Source organism: Lactuca serriola, chromosome 3 (assembly GCF_051521515.1).
Source record: "Lactuca serriola cultivar US96UC23 chromosome 3, Lser_US96UC23_V15, whole genome shotgun sequence".
Lineage (NCBI taxonomy): Eukaryota > Viridiplantae > Streptophyta > Magnoliopsida > Asterales > Asteraceae > Lactuca > Lactuca serriola.
Window position 1 is genome coordinate 155,639,507 of NC_136410.1, and position 16,743 is coordinate 155,656,249.

General features: G+C 31.7%; 1 protein-coding gene across 1 annotated transcript; it reads right to left on the reverse strand.

The window, feature by feature from the left end:
• Positions 1–9,323: 9,323 nt before the first annotated feature.
• On the reverse strand, positions 9,324–16,303 carry LOC145093298 (agamous-like MADS-box protein FUL-L). Its single transcript, XM_079031389.1, has 8 exons — positions 15,712–16,303; positions 12,005–12,083; positions 11,746–11,810; positions 11,181–11,280; positions 11,049–11,090; positions 10,233–10,274; positions 9,855–9,988; positions 9,324–9,749 (listed from the first exon to the last, which is right to left on the reverse strand). The coding sequence occupies exons 1-8, from the start codon at positions 15,894–15,896 to the stop codon at positions 9,653–9,655; spliced, it is 744 nt and encodes a 247-aa protein (XP_078887515.1). The 5' UTR covers positions 15,897–16,303; the 3' UTR covers positions 9,324–9,652.
• Between the last annotated feature and the right edge of the window lie 440 nt (positions 16,304–16,743).

The window sequence follows — 16,743 nt, forward strand, 5'->3', positions numbered from 1 at the left end:
TAAAATCCTTCCGACTAAACATATCCATAAACCAAACCCTAATTAGCAATTAATGTAATTACTCTAACTTAGCAAATCCAAATACCAAGATAAACCCTTATTTAGGAGAAAGGCCATTTTGCCCTTCTAAGTCCTCAACCCTTCACGGTTAACCAAAAGCCAAACTGGTCAAAAATTCAATGGTCAACCTTTTGTTGACTTACGCATGACGTACATCTTACTCGACGCATGACGTAGACTCCTATCTGTAAAACGGGCAAGAATCAGCCTTCGCTGGCATAGCCCATATTGCACCCTGTGTATGGCGTCCCTTGAGAAACTTCATTTTAAGCACTTAATACATTAAGACATTTCACTTTAAGCTCATATCTGGTTCCTCGTAGCTCCATAATAGATAATTTTTCCAACTTTATCCATTAAGATGATTCAAATAACCAAGATCTAGTCTTTAAGTCTCAAAGGGACCAAAAATACATCTTTCTATACTTAATCTATTAAGTCTAAGTCTCCAACCTTTAGATCTAAATCAATATAATGTTTAGATGGCAAATATGACAAATAATTAGATCTATGAAACCAATGACCAAGTTATTGTTGGATTAATGTCTAAGTCCATAACTATAATTGGTAAGACTTGACTCGACCCGGCATGGTCCATTTCGGTTGCATGGCATCATGCACTTGGATAGACTAAATGAGAGAAATAAGACACTTATGGTTATTAATATATTATAAGTTTTAGTATATTAATAATAAGAATAATAATATTTAATTAGTATTGATCAAGGATTAATTTAGAATTAATTATGTGGTCAAAAGAAGACTAATTAAATATATGGATTGATTGTGCAAATCATCCATAACTTATATAGTGGGCCAAAGCTCCATGGATAATCAAGTTGGGTTAAACCCATAGGATGCTCCATGGAGGTTACATAACCCATGGGCCATGGAAATGAAAGGTCATGACAATTAGGGTTTACATGGTGTAACCCTAATTGTAACACAATATATAAGCATCATATTATCCACCAAAATCGGCCACTAGTGAGTGTAAAATAAGGGCTAGCCGATTTCATGAAGTGTAGATTTCTCTCAAGTTATTCCATGTGTATTTGGTGTTGTGTGAACCATTTGAGGTGTCACACTTGAGGCACTAGGCACTCAAGCTTCATGAAGACATTCTACATCAAAGAGGTATGTATTTTATCTTGTTATATCCATTATTTTGTATGCTAGATTAGGATAATATCTTGGATGTTCATATTTGCATGTATAATAGAGAAAACATAGATCCAAGGTATTTAGGGTTGCATGTACACTTAGGAGTGTTAGAATGCTCAAAACCCAACAGTGGTATCAGAGCCTAGGCTTGTTTTCTTGTTATACTTGCAAAAGTAGCTGAAAAATCGAGTTTTGATGTTGTCTGCCCAGCAGACTCGCCGAGTCCAAGGCAAAAAGCATCCAACTCGCCGAGTTGGTTCGTGCACTCGATGAGTTGGACCTCCAGACAGCATAAATTCGACTTTTTTGGCTGGAATTGGACTAGGGACATTACCCTAAGATGTTTTTGGACTTATAAACTTGTTTTTGATGTGGTAATGTTCATGCTGATCCAATTTCAAAGATAATTGTCAATAAATTCATGTTTTGAATTAGTTTAGTGATTAGGCTAATTACATGAAAAATATTGATTTGAATTATCTTGTTCTTATGAGTTGCTTAGATTAATAGAAAATTATGTGAAATTATTGTTTTCAATCCAAATTAATCTAAGAGTTGATTCTAAAATGTGTTTTTGTAACTTGTCCTCAAGTTATATGAAAAGTCACATTTAAGATTCATAAAACTCATAAAAGTTGGCAAAGGTTACAAAAATGAAGAGTCTTGTCTCATTGAATGGTTTTATGACTCCATAACTCGTTCTCAAGTTATGGAAGTTCAAGAGTCACTTCATTAAGTAATAGAATGTGTAACCTTAATTAATTTCATAAGTTATAAAATAAAGATAAGTTAATTCTTTTATTAATTTAAAGTCTTCCATAACTTGTCCTCAAGTTATGGAACTTGAAGAGTTTTTTAATTAAAACTACTTTAAACACATAAGTTATGGAATTAATTAGTTTTGAATAGTTTCAAAACTTGCCCTCAAGTTTTGGAATTGGAAAAGTTTTCACTTATGAATACTTTAATTCCAAGTTAGCCCTTAGAATTTTAAAAGTTAAAATTCAACCCTTATACTTTATAATATTATAAGTTAATAATATTCATATATATTCATATATTTATATATATATATATATATATATATATATATATGTATAAGAGTAAATTCAGTCTTACCGTTAGTAGGCCTCATTCACGAAGTCGGTCTATAAGGGGGTATAAGGTTACTGCCTATAAAATGGCAGTTTAATGGGTGTCCACTCTCACCCACCGCTTCCTTGACCGGTGGAGGGTCGTTACCCAACGGGTTTGACAGGACTGTAATTCTCCCTTCATTAAAAGTATTAATGATAAATACTAAGTAACTAAACTCTTAATAATACCCAATCTTAGTTACTTAGGAAAATGTGAATAAGGTGCTAATCCATGAAATTACACTTTGCACTTTGTTTAAGTCGGTTAGTGGAGCGTGTGTGATTAACCGGCACACTAACTCGTATTTAACAAGGTAGGCAAAGGGTAACTTAATGTTTATCATAGTATCGATGGAGCGTGTGTGGTTAACCGGCACATCGATTGAGGGGTAAACACTTAAGGTTATCAAGTAATTTGCATGGTTACTTCACACCTTGTTTTGTGATCCTCGGCATCCCAGTCACAAAACCTGAAGGGCACACTCGAGATTGAAACATGTCATTGAACAGTTCAATGAATCTCAAAGATCTAGTAGTTTCAAATCCAATTAAAACCTAATAATACATTTCGTTTATCTTGGTGGAAATTGGTGAATCGTCATTCACCTACCTTCAAATATTTTATAGCTTGGATTACGGCATCCCTCTTCCAATTTATAAAAATATTGTGTTGGGTCCTAGCCTTAATATTTCATATTGGGTGTCATACTAAGGACTTTAGATCAACTATATTGAATATCTCCCAAAAGATGTCTGGTTTAGACATTTATGATCTTCCCAAATCTCTTGAAACAAGCTTCTTAAATGAAGATGATGTCCCATGGAAATCATACTTCTTTCACATCCTCTAATTATTCTCCCTAACCAATAAGTTCTTGAAAAGTTTAAGGTCACTCAAGCCCTATTGGCAAGCAAAGGTCTATGTGTGATGACATCTTGGAGATGTAGTCACATATTGATAAGTCAGGAGAGTTGAGTGTCAAAGTCTTGAGAAAGTTGGTGGCTCAACTACTTTCTAAGTCTCATATTGAGTTCCTTTGGGACTCCTATGAAACAGACTAAGACAAGAACCTTAATGATCTTATCCATTTGCTAAGATCAACTTCCTAAAACTTTATAGACATTAACAATGATGACATTGGATATCCAGTAAAGCTCTCTCTTCCCAATGGAAAGGGATCGGTCATAGTCAATTCAGTTAACCAAATGGTAAAGAGAAATGCTAAGTCCGTGATAGTCCCATGTACCATTATCAAATAGTCCATATGTTTATATTGCCAAAGGAAGGGGCATTAGTTGTGAAGCTGCCAATTTTACCTAAGGATGGTAAAGTCAATAAGTTTGACTTTATTTCAGGTAAAATCCACTATCTAACTCTGCTAAGTTTCTATTCTGATATTCTTGATACATGATGTGACTGGGTCACATGTTGATGTTTTAAGAATCAAAGTAAAGTAAAGAAACTTAAAGAAAGAATATGTTGAATCTGATCACGTAGATGGATTTCTATCTCATAGTTGGAAGATTGGATTCTTGAGCTACTTTTTAGGAGTTATGATATTTTTGCTTAGGAATAGACAACAACAAGTTTTCATATGGATTGTAAGGATAAGTTTTTCTGCAAAGTTTTTAAAATAAAAGGAAAATTTCTGATTTTATTTATTTTAAAATATCCTTACAATGGCATTTGTGAAAATTTTTGTTGCTTATAGGATTCCATTAATAGCAAGAGTGGAAATATGAAATTGATTCTTTCATTTGTGGTAGTGTCTAAATTTACCAAATAAGGAAAGGTTCTCGTCACCCAAGTTTCAGTTGGATAGAAGCATTGGAAAAATTAAGACTAACTACTTGTTCACATGGATGTGTGAGTCAAGTAACGGACTAAGGGATGAGTACACATTCTTGTGCACTGATTAAGTCCACCACAAAAGATCGATAAGACTATTCATCATGATTTACTTAAGTTCAGTAAATATGGTTATACTTATAAGCTTAAGTGTAATTTTGAGACATTGGAAAAGGTTCCAATGTATGACAGAGCGAATAAGAAGAATCAAATTAGGTAGAAGGATAAAAGTTTCTCAAATCTGAAAAGATGGGAGAGTACTTTAGTATCAGTTTTGTGATCATCTTAATGATTAAGAAACCATAGCACAATTAGTTCTCTAAGGAAATCTTAGTGCATTCTTATGACTAAGAAGAGGAATCTTGAATTGTTGAAATGGTTAAATCAAGAAGATGAGTCATACTTCGTTCCAATACAAGTATTACAGTCATACTCCAAGATTGTAATTTGAGTGAAATGTCTTAAAGAAGGTTTAAAACACTTGTCAAATGTAAGGGTAAAAGTTTTCTACTCTTGTACATTTGAAATTGGTAAGTTGTGATGTTTTGGATAAAACAAAGACCAACTTAGGCCAATTGTGTGAAGTGTTTGTCTTGATTAGAATCCGCACTATCTCTTGGATGTTTGACAAGGGAGTCCTATAGGTCAAGAGGACAGTGGGAGTCTTAAAGGTCTTGAAAGTCTCAAGAACTAATCAAGAATAAAACCTGAAGTTCTTCACTAGCACACGACTTCAGGTTTATAACCTATCGTGTTGACATATTCTGTGCCCATTCCAATTAAAGTTGGGTTTGCATATGAGTTCTTATAGTTCTCAATTGGGTGCACAACAACTTGGAAGCAATGGCAGGCCCTTGAGCTGCCAGGTGGCAAGAATTTAAGATTGCACAAGTTCAATCCGTATGAGTTTGGATTTGTCATTATCCTTGTCTTGTGATTATGGTTTTGACATATTCATATGGGTAGGAACTCATACACCATAAAAATCTAAGTGTCATAAGGTTTCTCTCCGATTCCTGAAAAATGATGGTGAGGAAACACTTTCACTAAGTAGATTTTAGCTAGATAGCAATTGTAATATTTGCATTCTCAAAATCGTTAGTGGAGCGTGTGTGGTTTACCGGCACACTAACCTGGACTTGTGAGAAGTGGCAAAAAGGTCTAACCATTATGATTACGGCATCCCTCTTCATAATTGTTTAGACACACAAGTGTGCTATCTAAGGGAAGGTGTATGATTTTGATAAAGTTTTATCAAAACAATCTAGTATCAGAAATCTGAACTTTGGTAAGAAAGTCAGCTGATTTCTGAGCACATGTCAAAGCTAGTGGGAGCATAAGTGTTATGCTAATAATCATCATGTTAGTGGGAGCATGATAATTATAAGTATTGCAAGTTAGCAATGTTAATTATAGAAAACAAAAGGTTTCAATTGGGAAAAAGTTGTTTTGCTATAATTAAGGGAGAGGAAATTATACTTCATCTCAAATCTAAAAGCTTAGATTGAGGTTTTAATCGTATTTAGTCAAGAATATATATATGAATGTTATGTTGGAATGGCTTAACTTAAGAAAATTCTATATATGGGTCCATTATTTGCGTTCTAAAATTCGATTATGATTACGGCATCCCTTTTCATAATCTGAATTATGAGAACTTGGCAAACAGAAATGGAAATATTATAGCAAAAGACTGGTTTAGTCTTTATGTGAGACATCATGAAACGTGTCCCATATGCTTCGGATATAGGATCGATTACATGTGCTATATTCATCCTTTCTAAAATTTTCCAAATGTCTGGGGCATTAAAAAGGGAAAAGGTCTAGAATTGGATATGACTAAAAGGATTAGACAATTATCGAGGACAATCTAAGGTTTACCAAAGATTGGTTGCTCAAGGACAGTTGGAAGTATAGTGATAATTCTGGAAGGACCATATTGACATAATCTGTAAGGAGGCAACTCCTGTTCAGAAGTGATAGTGAAAATGGAATCTGGAAATGCTTCATAGTTAGAAATTATTCAATCTGTGTAAGATTAGGAAACTTAATGCAAGAAGGATGTTTCCAAGGAGCTGATCTCCTTTGGAATGCTCTGTAATGATTGTTATCAAGTCTTTCTGAATTTGTGCATAATCATTACAAGAGAATCAATGCATATAAGTTTGGAATCTAATAGATTTCAGTAAATGGCATGAATTTGGAATTCTTGCATTTGCAGTAAGGATTTGGGACTGTGAAAATGGATCATTGGTGTTATGTTCAATTGATCTAATTCACAAAGTGAAGATCATAGACAAATAAAGTATGCATACTTGGTGTATGGCATGACTAATGTTTAGAAAACATAGTGTACATGCTTGGAGCATGGGACAACTATTGTTTTAAATTCAAGAATAAAGTTGATAGCTGAAACGGTATACAATAAATAATGTGTAATCATATGGTGATAAATAAAAGGTGTTCTATCTATGTTCATAGGTTTTGATACGTTATTAGATTCTATTATTATTGTGTTTCATTTTGTATGTTTTGACTTCCAGAATAACTAGGTCGTTCTTCCTGATTGACTAAGTTATTCAAACTATCCACAGTCAGTCATATGTTGGAAGTAGATATGAATTAAGACTGTCATGGGTTGGCTTGTAGAGGTCTAAGATGTTGGACAAAGGGCTATAACACTCATGAGTGCTCATAAGTTCTGAGTATTGGATTCAACCCACGCTCATTGGAATCACTTCATGGATTTTATCACGAGTGATCATGAGAGGATAATATCTTATATTCTTCAAACCTAGAGATATGAGTTGTTACTATGAGTTGGTTGTACATTGATTGCATGAAAATGCATTCGGTAAATTGGTGTTATAAAACGTGCCTTTGTGTATGATTCAACAAGTAGTAGAACAATCCATATGAGTCGAAGTTTATCCATTCCTTTTACCTTCGGGATAAAAGCGATATCTGTGGGCTCCTCGATGATTTGATGATGATAAATGGAAGTGCTCGGCTGGGCCAGGACTGATTTGATTTGTTCAATTAGTCAGTCGTCATAAATCGGAAATCGGGAAACAACAAATGGATAGAGAGAATGATTATAATCCATGTCTCAGTCCATATGGTATCTAGAATGGAGGAATATATGATCCCTTATCTAATGGACAAGTCATTGACAAAGGTCAGAGTTCGACAGAATCTTTTGAGAGCTATGATTGTCAGTCGGTTCTTGAAGTCACACGCAATAATAGTTTTAGACTTATCCAAGTGGGAGACTGTAGGATTAATGTCTAAGTCTATAACTATAATTGGTAAGACTTGACCCGACCCAGCATGGTCCATTTGGGTTGCATGGCGTCATGCATTTGGATAGACTAAATGAGAGAAATAAGACACTTACGGTTATTAATATATTATAAGTTCTAGTATATTAATAATAAGAATAATAATATTTAATTAGTATTGATCAAGGATTAATTTAGAAGTAATTATGTGATCAAAAGAAGACTAATTAAATATATGGGTTGATTGTGCCAATCATCCATAACTTATATAGTGGGCCAAAGCTCCATGGATAATCAAGTTGGGTTAAACCCATAAGATGCTCCATGGATGCTCCATGGAGGTTACATAACCCATGGGTCATGGAAATGAAACGTCATGACAATCAGGGTTTACATGGTGTAACCCTAATTGTAACACAATATATAAGCATCATATTATTCACCAAAATCGGCCACTAGTGAGTGTAAAATAAGGGCTAGCCGATTTCATGAAGTGTAGATTTCTCTCAAGTTATTCTATGTGTATTTGGTGTTGTGTAAACCATTTGAGGTGTCACACTTGAGGCACTAGGCACTCAAGCTTCATGAAGACATTCTACATCAAAGAGGTATGTATTCTATCTTGTGATATCCATTATTTTGTATGCTAGATTAGGATAATATCATGGATGTTCATATTTGCATGTATAATAGAGAAAACATAGATCCAAGGTATTTAGGGTTGCATGTACACTTAGGAGTGTTAGAATGCTCAAAACCCAACAGTTAGAAGCTTTTTACTCACAGTGGTCCATGAATGATGTAATCTTGGTGGATCTATACTTGAACTCCTATTGTATACACTTTGCTATCATCTTGTTCTTCAAGATTCCACATTCCAATGGAGAAATAAGCTCATAAATGATGTCAAGGCTCAAAATAAGTGAGACGAAGCTAGGATTTCTCAAGGAATGAACTTAGGTAATGAAGACTAGTCATGAGAGGGTTTCCCATAAGTTAGAGCCCTTAAATGGGGCTCAAAACCAAAGATTTAGGGTTCTAATCTGCCCAAATTATGCCATACATAACATAAATTACACCATGTGTAATTCATTAAACTCGCGTCCAAAATCAACAAGTTATGCCATGTGTAATTCAAAAGTCCCCAATTTCCACTTTAAATTCAAATAATCATAACATTTTCATTTCAACTCCGTTTTCGACGTTTTTTATATGTACGAAAAGATATTGAAGAGCCCCACAATTATATCTAATTATTTTTTACTTAAAACATACCGAACTAAAATTCTTAATTCATGAAAAACACACGACTTATAACTTTTCTCATTTTATCCTTTGATTCCAACACACTTTTCAAGAGCTAAGGTCTCATAACCAATATTATCATCCCTTAATAAGGTGTAAACTTTACTTCATCAAATCTCAAAGCCTTTGCATGATCGAATTATGGTCCACAAATCTTGAATTAAAGAGAGTCTCGAATATAAGATATACTACCTTTGATGCTATATATCAGTGTAGACGATTATTAATTAGCAAACATGCAAAAGATATAGATATATATATATATATATATATATATATATATATATATATATATATATATATATATATATATATATATATATATATATATATATATATATATATATATATAAAAGTTGTAACACTTTCGACTGCTTTTAATTCAAGGTATCCACTAAAAAATTATTTTAGTGACTAAGTACATTGTCAGGTTATAAAATAGTGTCTAGAATTCGCAAAAAGAACTTTTTGGACATTTTTACAATATATAGGTGACAATGAATAAAAAATCAATGAAGTGCCTACATTTAGTTTTTAAAGCTGAAGCATGATTGGATTCCATTGTCATAGACTAAAACGAGTGATTGGCCAGCCTAGCGGGGGTGACCTTGCAGTGGGGTTTAATAGGTGCTAGATTCGAATTCCACAGGTACTAGCTACCAACTTCTACTTATATCATCCAAGAACATTTTTATCTTACATCTATTGTTTATATAGTGGTAGAAGCTCACATTGATCATATATAGATTAGCAGTGATTGAACATACATATATTATGGTAGGAATTCAAACATATTAAGTAAGTACATAACTGATTATACTCATTTATGCCACTTTATAAACACACTTGGATGTTTTTTATTGGTTCATGTGACGAAGCAGCCATGGGGGCATCATGGTATGAGCTTGAGCTGATTCATCCTCCCTTATTACAACCGCTCCATGGAACGATCCACTGCAGCAGTTCAAAACCAACTCAGTCCTTAGTTTAGCTCTGTGTGTGTGTGTGTGTGTGAGAGAGAGAGAGAGAGAGAGAGAGAGAGAGAGAGAGAGAGAGTACCTCCCGATTGTAAGAGGACGTAAGTGGGGTGGTGGTGGTGGTGGTGGTGGTGGTGGTGGTGGTGGTGGCTGATGAGTCTGAGGTAACATAAACCCTACATTTTGTTGGTCGTTGTTCTTGTCGTTCTCTTTCAACTGTGTCCAGATTTAGATATACATGTGAAGAAGGTTTTAAATTTCCGGACCTTTGTTTTTAATTTTGATTCGTGATGTTTATATAAAATTATATTATTTCAACAAAAAAATTTGAACGATGAGAACCTCATATTATGTTATTATTGACGTTATTATAAACACTATACTAAAAGTACTAAAATCAAATCAAACAGTTTTAAACAAATTTAAATCTTAAAAAACAAAAGGAACACAGAAGAGGTACCTTCTTAGAGAGTGCATTGTTCTGTTCTTGCAGTGCTCTCTCCTGCCAAAAGAAAGAAAATTCCCACCTTCAGTAGTTTAAATCAACTAAAGTTTTGCTTAGTTTCAAGACATCATAAAGTTTACTTTTTTAAGAAAACTTCAAGTCCGGAGCAAGATTCCTTAATCATACAAAGTTAGGACATGTATAGTATTTTCTTTAATTATATAAAAAATCGTTTTGTTGTGATTTAAACCAAGTAATCTTATTGGTTATTTGAAGAAACTCTCTTTAAAAGACAATATTAAGCTCATCAAGATTTTTTTTCTAATCATAAAGAATAACTTTACCAATCGAAAAAGAGAAATTAAATATCTTCTTATTTTGTGTTCTTATAAATCTTTCTATACATTTAAATGATGACGTGTTTCATATTAATATACAAATATCATTAAATTTCATTAAATTATTATTCAATGTTATACACGTCACAATTTAAGTGAGTATTAGGATTTGTAGAACAAAAAGTAAAAACATATTTAAATTTCTTATTGAAAAATGGTAATTGTATCATTTTAGTGGTACACATCAAACTGTCCTAAAATCCACATAGGAATAGGAAGGGGTATATCGTAAAATCCACATAGGAATAGGAAGGGGTATATCGTAAAGCATTAGTAATATAACAGTGTAAATTAACTAAAGTTTTGCTTTCTAGTTTCAAAGACATCATAAAGTTTGAACTATCTCTTGTGTAAAATTTCATTCATCAACCATTAGTCTTTAATTGTGGGCCCAATTGCACTTTGTTGATCAATATTATGGTTCGTGGATTACCTTTTTATGAAGTTCTGAGATGGACTCATGCATGACTTGATTCTGCAAAGAAATTTATTATACCGAGTAAAACACGTGGTAAAACAGGATGCTAACAAAAACTATATAAATTATTGGAAAGTATATATATACCTTCCTTGTTCGTATTCGTTTGAGAGCAGTCTCTAGTTGTTGTTCTACACTTTGAAGCTCTCTAAGATTCAAAGGCTCAAGGTCTTCCCCAACATAGTGCCTAATTAAACATGCTCAAATTTATATATTAAGACAACCCCAAAACTTGTATGCATATGTGTATACGTTTTTAATGAAAAAACAGGAAAATAATAGAAAAAAAGGTTATGTGTACGTAGGATATATATGTACTTGTAGCAACCAGAACCACCAGTTTTTTTTCCTTTTAGATTATTAGATTCCATCATGGTACAAAATATAATGAATCAAACAGTTTATTTTCTTGAATAATTCAATATTGTCGTTAAGAAATAAATGATTTGCACCAAGAAACCAAACTCGAAACACATAAAATAAGTAAGAGCAGTCTGATGGGGTCCACATTTCAAACCCAACCAAACAAAATCAAATAACTTACCTTCCAATTAACTGAACCATTAGTCGTAGCTAGAGTTTCTTAAACCTTAAATCATAGTACACATATTTAGTATGAGAAGCGAAATGAGTTCAAAATATATATACATACCTAATGTTCTTTTCAAGAACCTCAATCTTTGCCCTGAGCTTTGAGGATTCAAGAGTCCAACTTCCCTACAAAACAAAACCCAAAAGAGTTATATATATATATATATATATATATATATATATATATATATATATATATATATATATATATATATATATATATATATATATATAAGTTTTTGGTATATAATTTAACAAAAGCAACTTAAATAAAAATAAATACGATAACTAAAGACGTTAAGTACAGTGCATTAAGATACCTGTGTTTCTGTTTCAGGCGCAGTAAGCAGCTTTTCTGCATACGAGTATCGTTCATACCTTTCAAGAATTGCCTCCATACTAAAACAAAAATAAACAACTGTCATGGTTATTGTCCGAAGGATTATATTTGGTTTTAAGAAAATTGTATTTGATATTTATTTTGAACAATTTCAACCATGATATTTATATTAATTATTCTGTATTTCAAAAAGGACTATTCTATCGATGTAGTTATTTACTATTTATCGATGTGCTAGTTTAAAGTATAGAAAAAATGCTTGTGCCATTAACTAACTACCTTTGTCTCAAGTAAGAAGGTTTGGCTTTGATTAATTTGTTCGATATAATTTTATTTTTTAAATTATTTTTTATAATTTTCAAAAAGAAAATTATACGTGAAGGTATGTTATGATGACAAGCACGTCATATTTTTTACAAGAAAAATATTTGAAATGTTTTTATTTTGATGTCGGTAAAACAAACTAGAAAATAATTTGTTACTTTAATTATAAACAAGGGGACCTGGGTTCGGCCAATGTTTACCATAAAGCAAGTTATTTCCATTTTAACCATAATGCACATGAGTGTCAGTGCAACCATATATCAACATCAATGCCAGAATACATCATCAAAATTTAGTATAAAATATATTTCATACATGCATTTCTACATATATATTAAAAAAGCAAGCATGTGTACGCTAATATTCGTTTTGTATGACAATCATCCTTTTCTTTTCTTTTCAAGATCCGAAAACCAACTTAAAACATGGAATTATTTTTTGAGGATAACGTTATATGTTGACATATAGATGCACAAACCTGTCTTTTGAAATTAAAATATTCTATTTTGAGTGAATATTGACAAATGAGCCAAGAAAACTTATTTAGGATTTTGACAATAAGTCTTTAAATTTGATTTGATAAGTTTTTACAGTTTTAACATTTTGAAAATTTTTTGTTCGATTGTATCCAAAAAAAATTGCTAGTTTTTCTTAATTTTTGACATTGTTACTTATAATAGATTGTTTTCAGGTTACCATTAAATCATGTTTTTAAAAGCCACTTAAATTTTAAAAATTTATGTTTTTAGATTTTAGTTTTTTCATATTCTATGTATTAATGCAAAAAATATGTATTTATACTTGAAATTTCTTTTTAAGAAAACATCATATAAATTATGCATTTTAGAAATAAATTTTTAGTAATATTAATTTTATTTAGAAATATAAAAATATATTTTTACGTATTTGTAAGTATATATCAATCAATAACATGTTTATAAACATAGAAAAAACATAGCTATACTTCTACATATGTAATTATACTTATAAAAGCATTAAAAAAAATATATATTTATGCTTCTAACACACACACACACACACACACACACACATACATATATATATATATATATATATATATATATATATATATATATATATATATATATAGGACTAGGTTATAATGTGGATAAACAATTATTGTACGGACATTTGGACAGTGTTATTTTATAAAAATTATTAAGAGAATAAGTTATTTAGTAATGCGAATACGTTCGACCTTACAAAAAGATTGTCATTTTCATTCATTTTCACTAATTTTTATTCATTTTTGTTCTCACACATCGTTTGTCATTTATTTTCATTCGGGCAGAATACGACTGAATAAACATTCTGATAGAATGAGAAAAATAATAATAAGTTTATAATAACCTTACAGATGATTTAATTAGTGAGAATATTTGATAATGACAATAGTTATGTATGATTGTATGTATTCATATTATTAAAAAAACATTTTTTTTTGTTATTCTCATAGAATAACACTATCCACATGTACACGCAATACATATTTGAACCTATCTCTCTCTCTCTCTCTCTCTCTCTCTCTCTCTCTCTATATATATATATATATATATATATATATATATATATATATATATATATATATATATATATATATATATATATATATATATATATATCGTATTTTATAGGTATAACAATACTTTTTCACATAACTACTTCTAGATAGGCATAATTATGATCTATACTTCTAAAAAAAATTAACATTTGTATAAATATATTTATATTTACAAAAAATGTAATAATTATTTATATTTATAAAGATAAAATCGATAAAATATGCTAATTTTAAGGACTTACGTGTCAAAACAATAAAAACACTTAAGTAGGTTTTTTGTGCATGAAACCGTATAATATGAAAAACATAAAAGATTTATAATTTTAAAGGTTTTTTTTTTTTTTTCATTTTTGTAAACTTGATATTATGATATACATTGTAAAACTTTGGACATACATAAACAAAAAAGTTGTCCTAAATATAAAATCGTTAAAATACGCTAAATTTAAAGACTTCCATGTCAAAACAATAAAACATATGTATTAGTATTAGCCCATTTTCTTTTATTTTTTTGTTTGTCCGACAGTGATGGATGATCACTAGCCAGTAACTAGGGGTTTGTGAGTACTAGGTTCTTTGATGCATTCGTACGGAGTCTATCAGCTTTGTACGTGCTTAAACTTATATTACCAGTAAACCACATGTTTAAATAATTATAACTTCGTAGGAAATTATTAAAAGTACAGAAAACACAAAAAAAATCCCATTTCTATGGGGTGTTACGATAAAATTACGTTTTATAACTATCTTTCTTTGGTTAAAAACTGCGGTATCAACCGTTTTGATTTCTTATGTAACAAATCTTTCTCCATTGGGAGACAAATAACACCATTTTGAATTTTTTACTAAAGCATGGTAAAATTATTGTACTTTCTTTCTTTTTTTGAAAAATAGAGCACAAACCCTTAAAATTATCAAAATAAAACACAAACCTTTTAATCAATGATGAAATCTTGTTCATCGGCAATGGATTCATATACAACGATCTGGTATATACATGAGTCCCATTTTTTTGTTAAAATATGGTTTTTCTGGCGTCTTAATAAAAGAAAATAAAATCTTGTTGACATGGTACAAACAACAAATAACGCTATTGATAGGATTACGAATGACACATTTAGTTACTTTCTAATTAGACGTTTATATCTACTATTATATATATAACCCTAAAAATCCTCGAACCCTCCAAGAAAAGAAAGGTAAAGATGAAAACACAACCAAAGATATTGCTTTGGTAGTACTTATATATACTACTAATTGTAGTATTACTATGGTAAGAGATGCTTTTTATGTCAAAACTGATAGTACCTTCATAACAAATCTAGTACAGACCGAAAGAAACCCCCCCCCCCCCCCCCCCCCCCCCCCCCAAACACCAAGATTAATGAACCCTAAAGTTAGAGAGAGAGAGAGAGAGAGAGAGAGAGTTACTAGATCTCTGAATTAGACGGCATAATAGATGCATGCAAACAAGGATCTAAATTTTAAAGCAAATCAATGAAATAGTGTTGGTACTTAAATAGAAAAATACACACAGAACCACCAAATAATTTGTTGAGTGTAGTCACGGGTTCAAATCAGTTTTCTTTACCGATTTAAGAGAGTAGGAAAACATACTCCTAAAGAAGTGATATTGAGGTGCGTGTTACAGACTTTAAAGTTTAAACCCAGATTGTGTTTTTTTCTTTTGTCTTTTTTCTTGAATAGCAGCCAAGATTTTGATTAAACAGTGCGTAAACAAGAAAGTACGTAGAAGTTAAATGAAATAGAAGAAGCCTAACCTCGAGTGAGTGGAATACTCAAAGAGTTTGCCTTTAGTAGAGAAAACAATAAGAGCAACATCAGCATCACACAACACAGAGATCTCATGAGCTTTCTTCAACAAGCCTGTTCTTCTTTTGGAGAACGTCACCTGTCTGCTAATCTTGTTCTCGATCCTCTTCAACTGCACCCTTCCTCTCCCCATTTTTTATTATATATATTCTTACTATTATTGGGAAACCCTAAAGAACAAGAACGCGGATAGCTTGATCTGAGCTCTTGCTTCAAAAACCCTAAAGAGATGAACAAGATCTTATTTGTCCTTTGTTTTTATAGATTTCTTTAATACACCCTAAAATAAAAGTGCAATCTCTTGATCTTGATCTTTTCTGTTGGGGTATCTTTAGAAAACCCTGAAAAGAAAGAACAAGAATTACAAGACTTTGGTATGTTTGCAAGATTTATAGAAGAAGAAGAAGAAGCAGAAGAATGTTTTTGTTTCTATTTTGGGGTATATCCATCATTCGATGAAATCTGTTATATGTGTTTGGGGGAAGAAAGGAAATTGCAAGAGAGGGAGATAAAGAGAGAGAGATTGTGTGTTTGTGTGGTTGGAATACTGTCTTGAAAAAAGAGCTTCGATGATCTAAAAACCGGAGTGGTTTTGGAGGGATGTGTTGTCGAGTTGTGATTGGCCCTTTAGTTTTATGCCATTGTTGTCTGCCTTTGGGGGACATGGTTTCGTCTACAGTATTAATCTGCCCTTGTCATCAACAAATACGGAAGTAATTAGGACAACATTTCTCAATTATCATGCAAAAATTACTCTTAAAATACCCGTGCATTTCCTAAAAAATAATTATAATTCTAGCTAAAATCTTTAATTATCTATTAGTTATTAGCCAAAAATTAGTATTTATCTCAAACTAAACTTTAAAAGGGTAAATAATTAACTTATCTACAGTCAACACTGCGATAGTGCGATTAACTATGGTCAACGGTTAGTTAACTACTATTTAGGACGTTGTATCACTGTTTGGTGAAACGTCTAC

Excerpts from the sequence above, each read along its gene's own strand:
- LOC145093298 (XM_079031389.1), bottom strand. The coding sequence starts at position 15,896 with ATGGGGAGAGGAAGGGTGCAGTTGAAGAGGATCGAGAACAAGATTAGC. Across the intron at positions 11,091-11,180 it reads AACGAATACGAACAAGGAAG|AATCAAGTCATGCATGAGTC; the intron begins GTATATATATAC and ends ATTTCTTTGCAG. Across the intron at positions 10,275-11,048 it reads TCTCAGAACTTCATAAAAAG|GAGAGAGCACTGCAAGAACA; the intron begins GTAATCCACGAA and ends TTCTTTTGGCAG.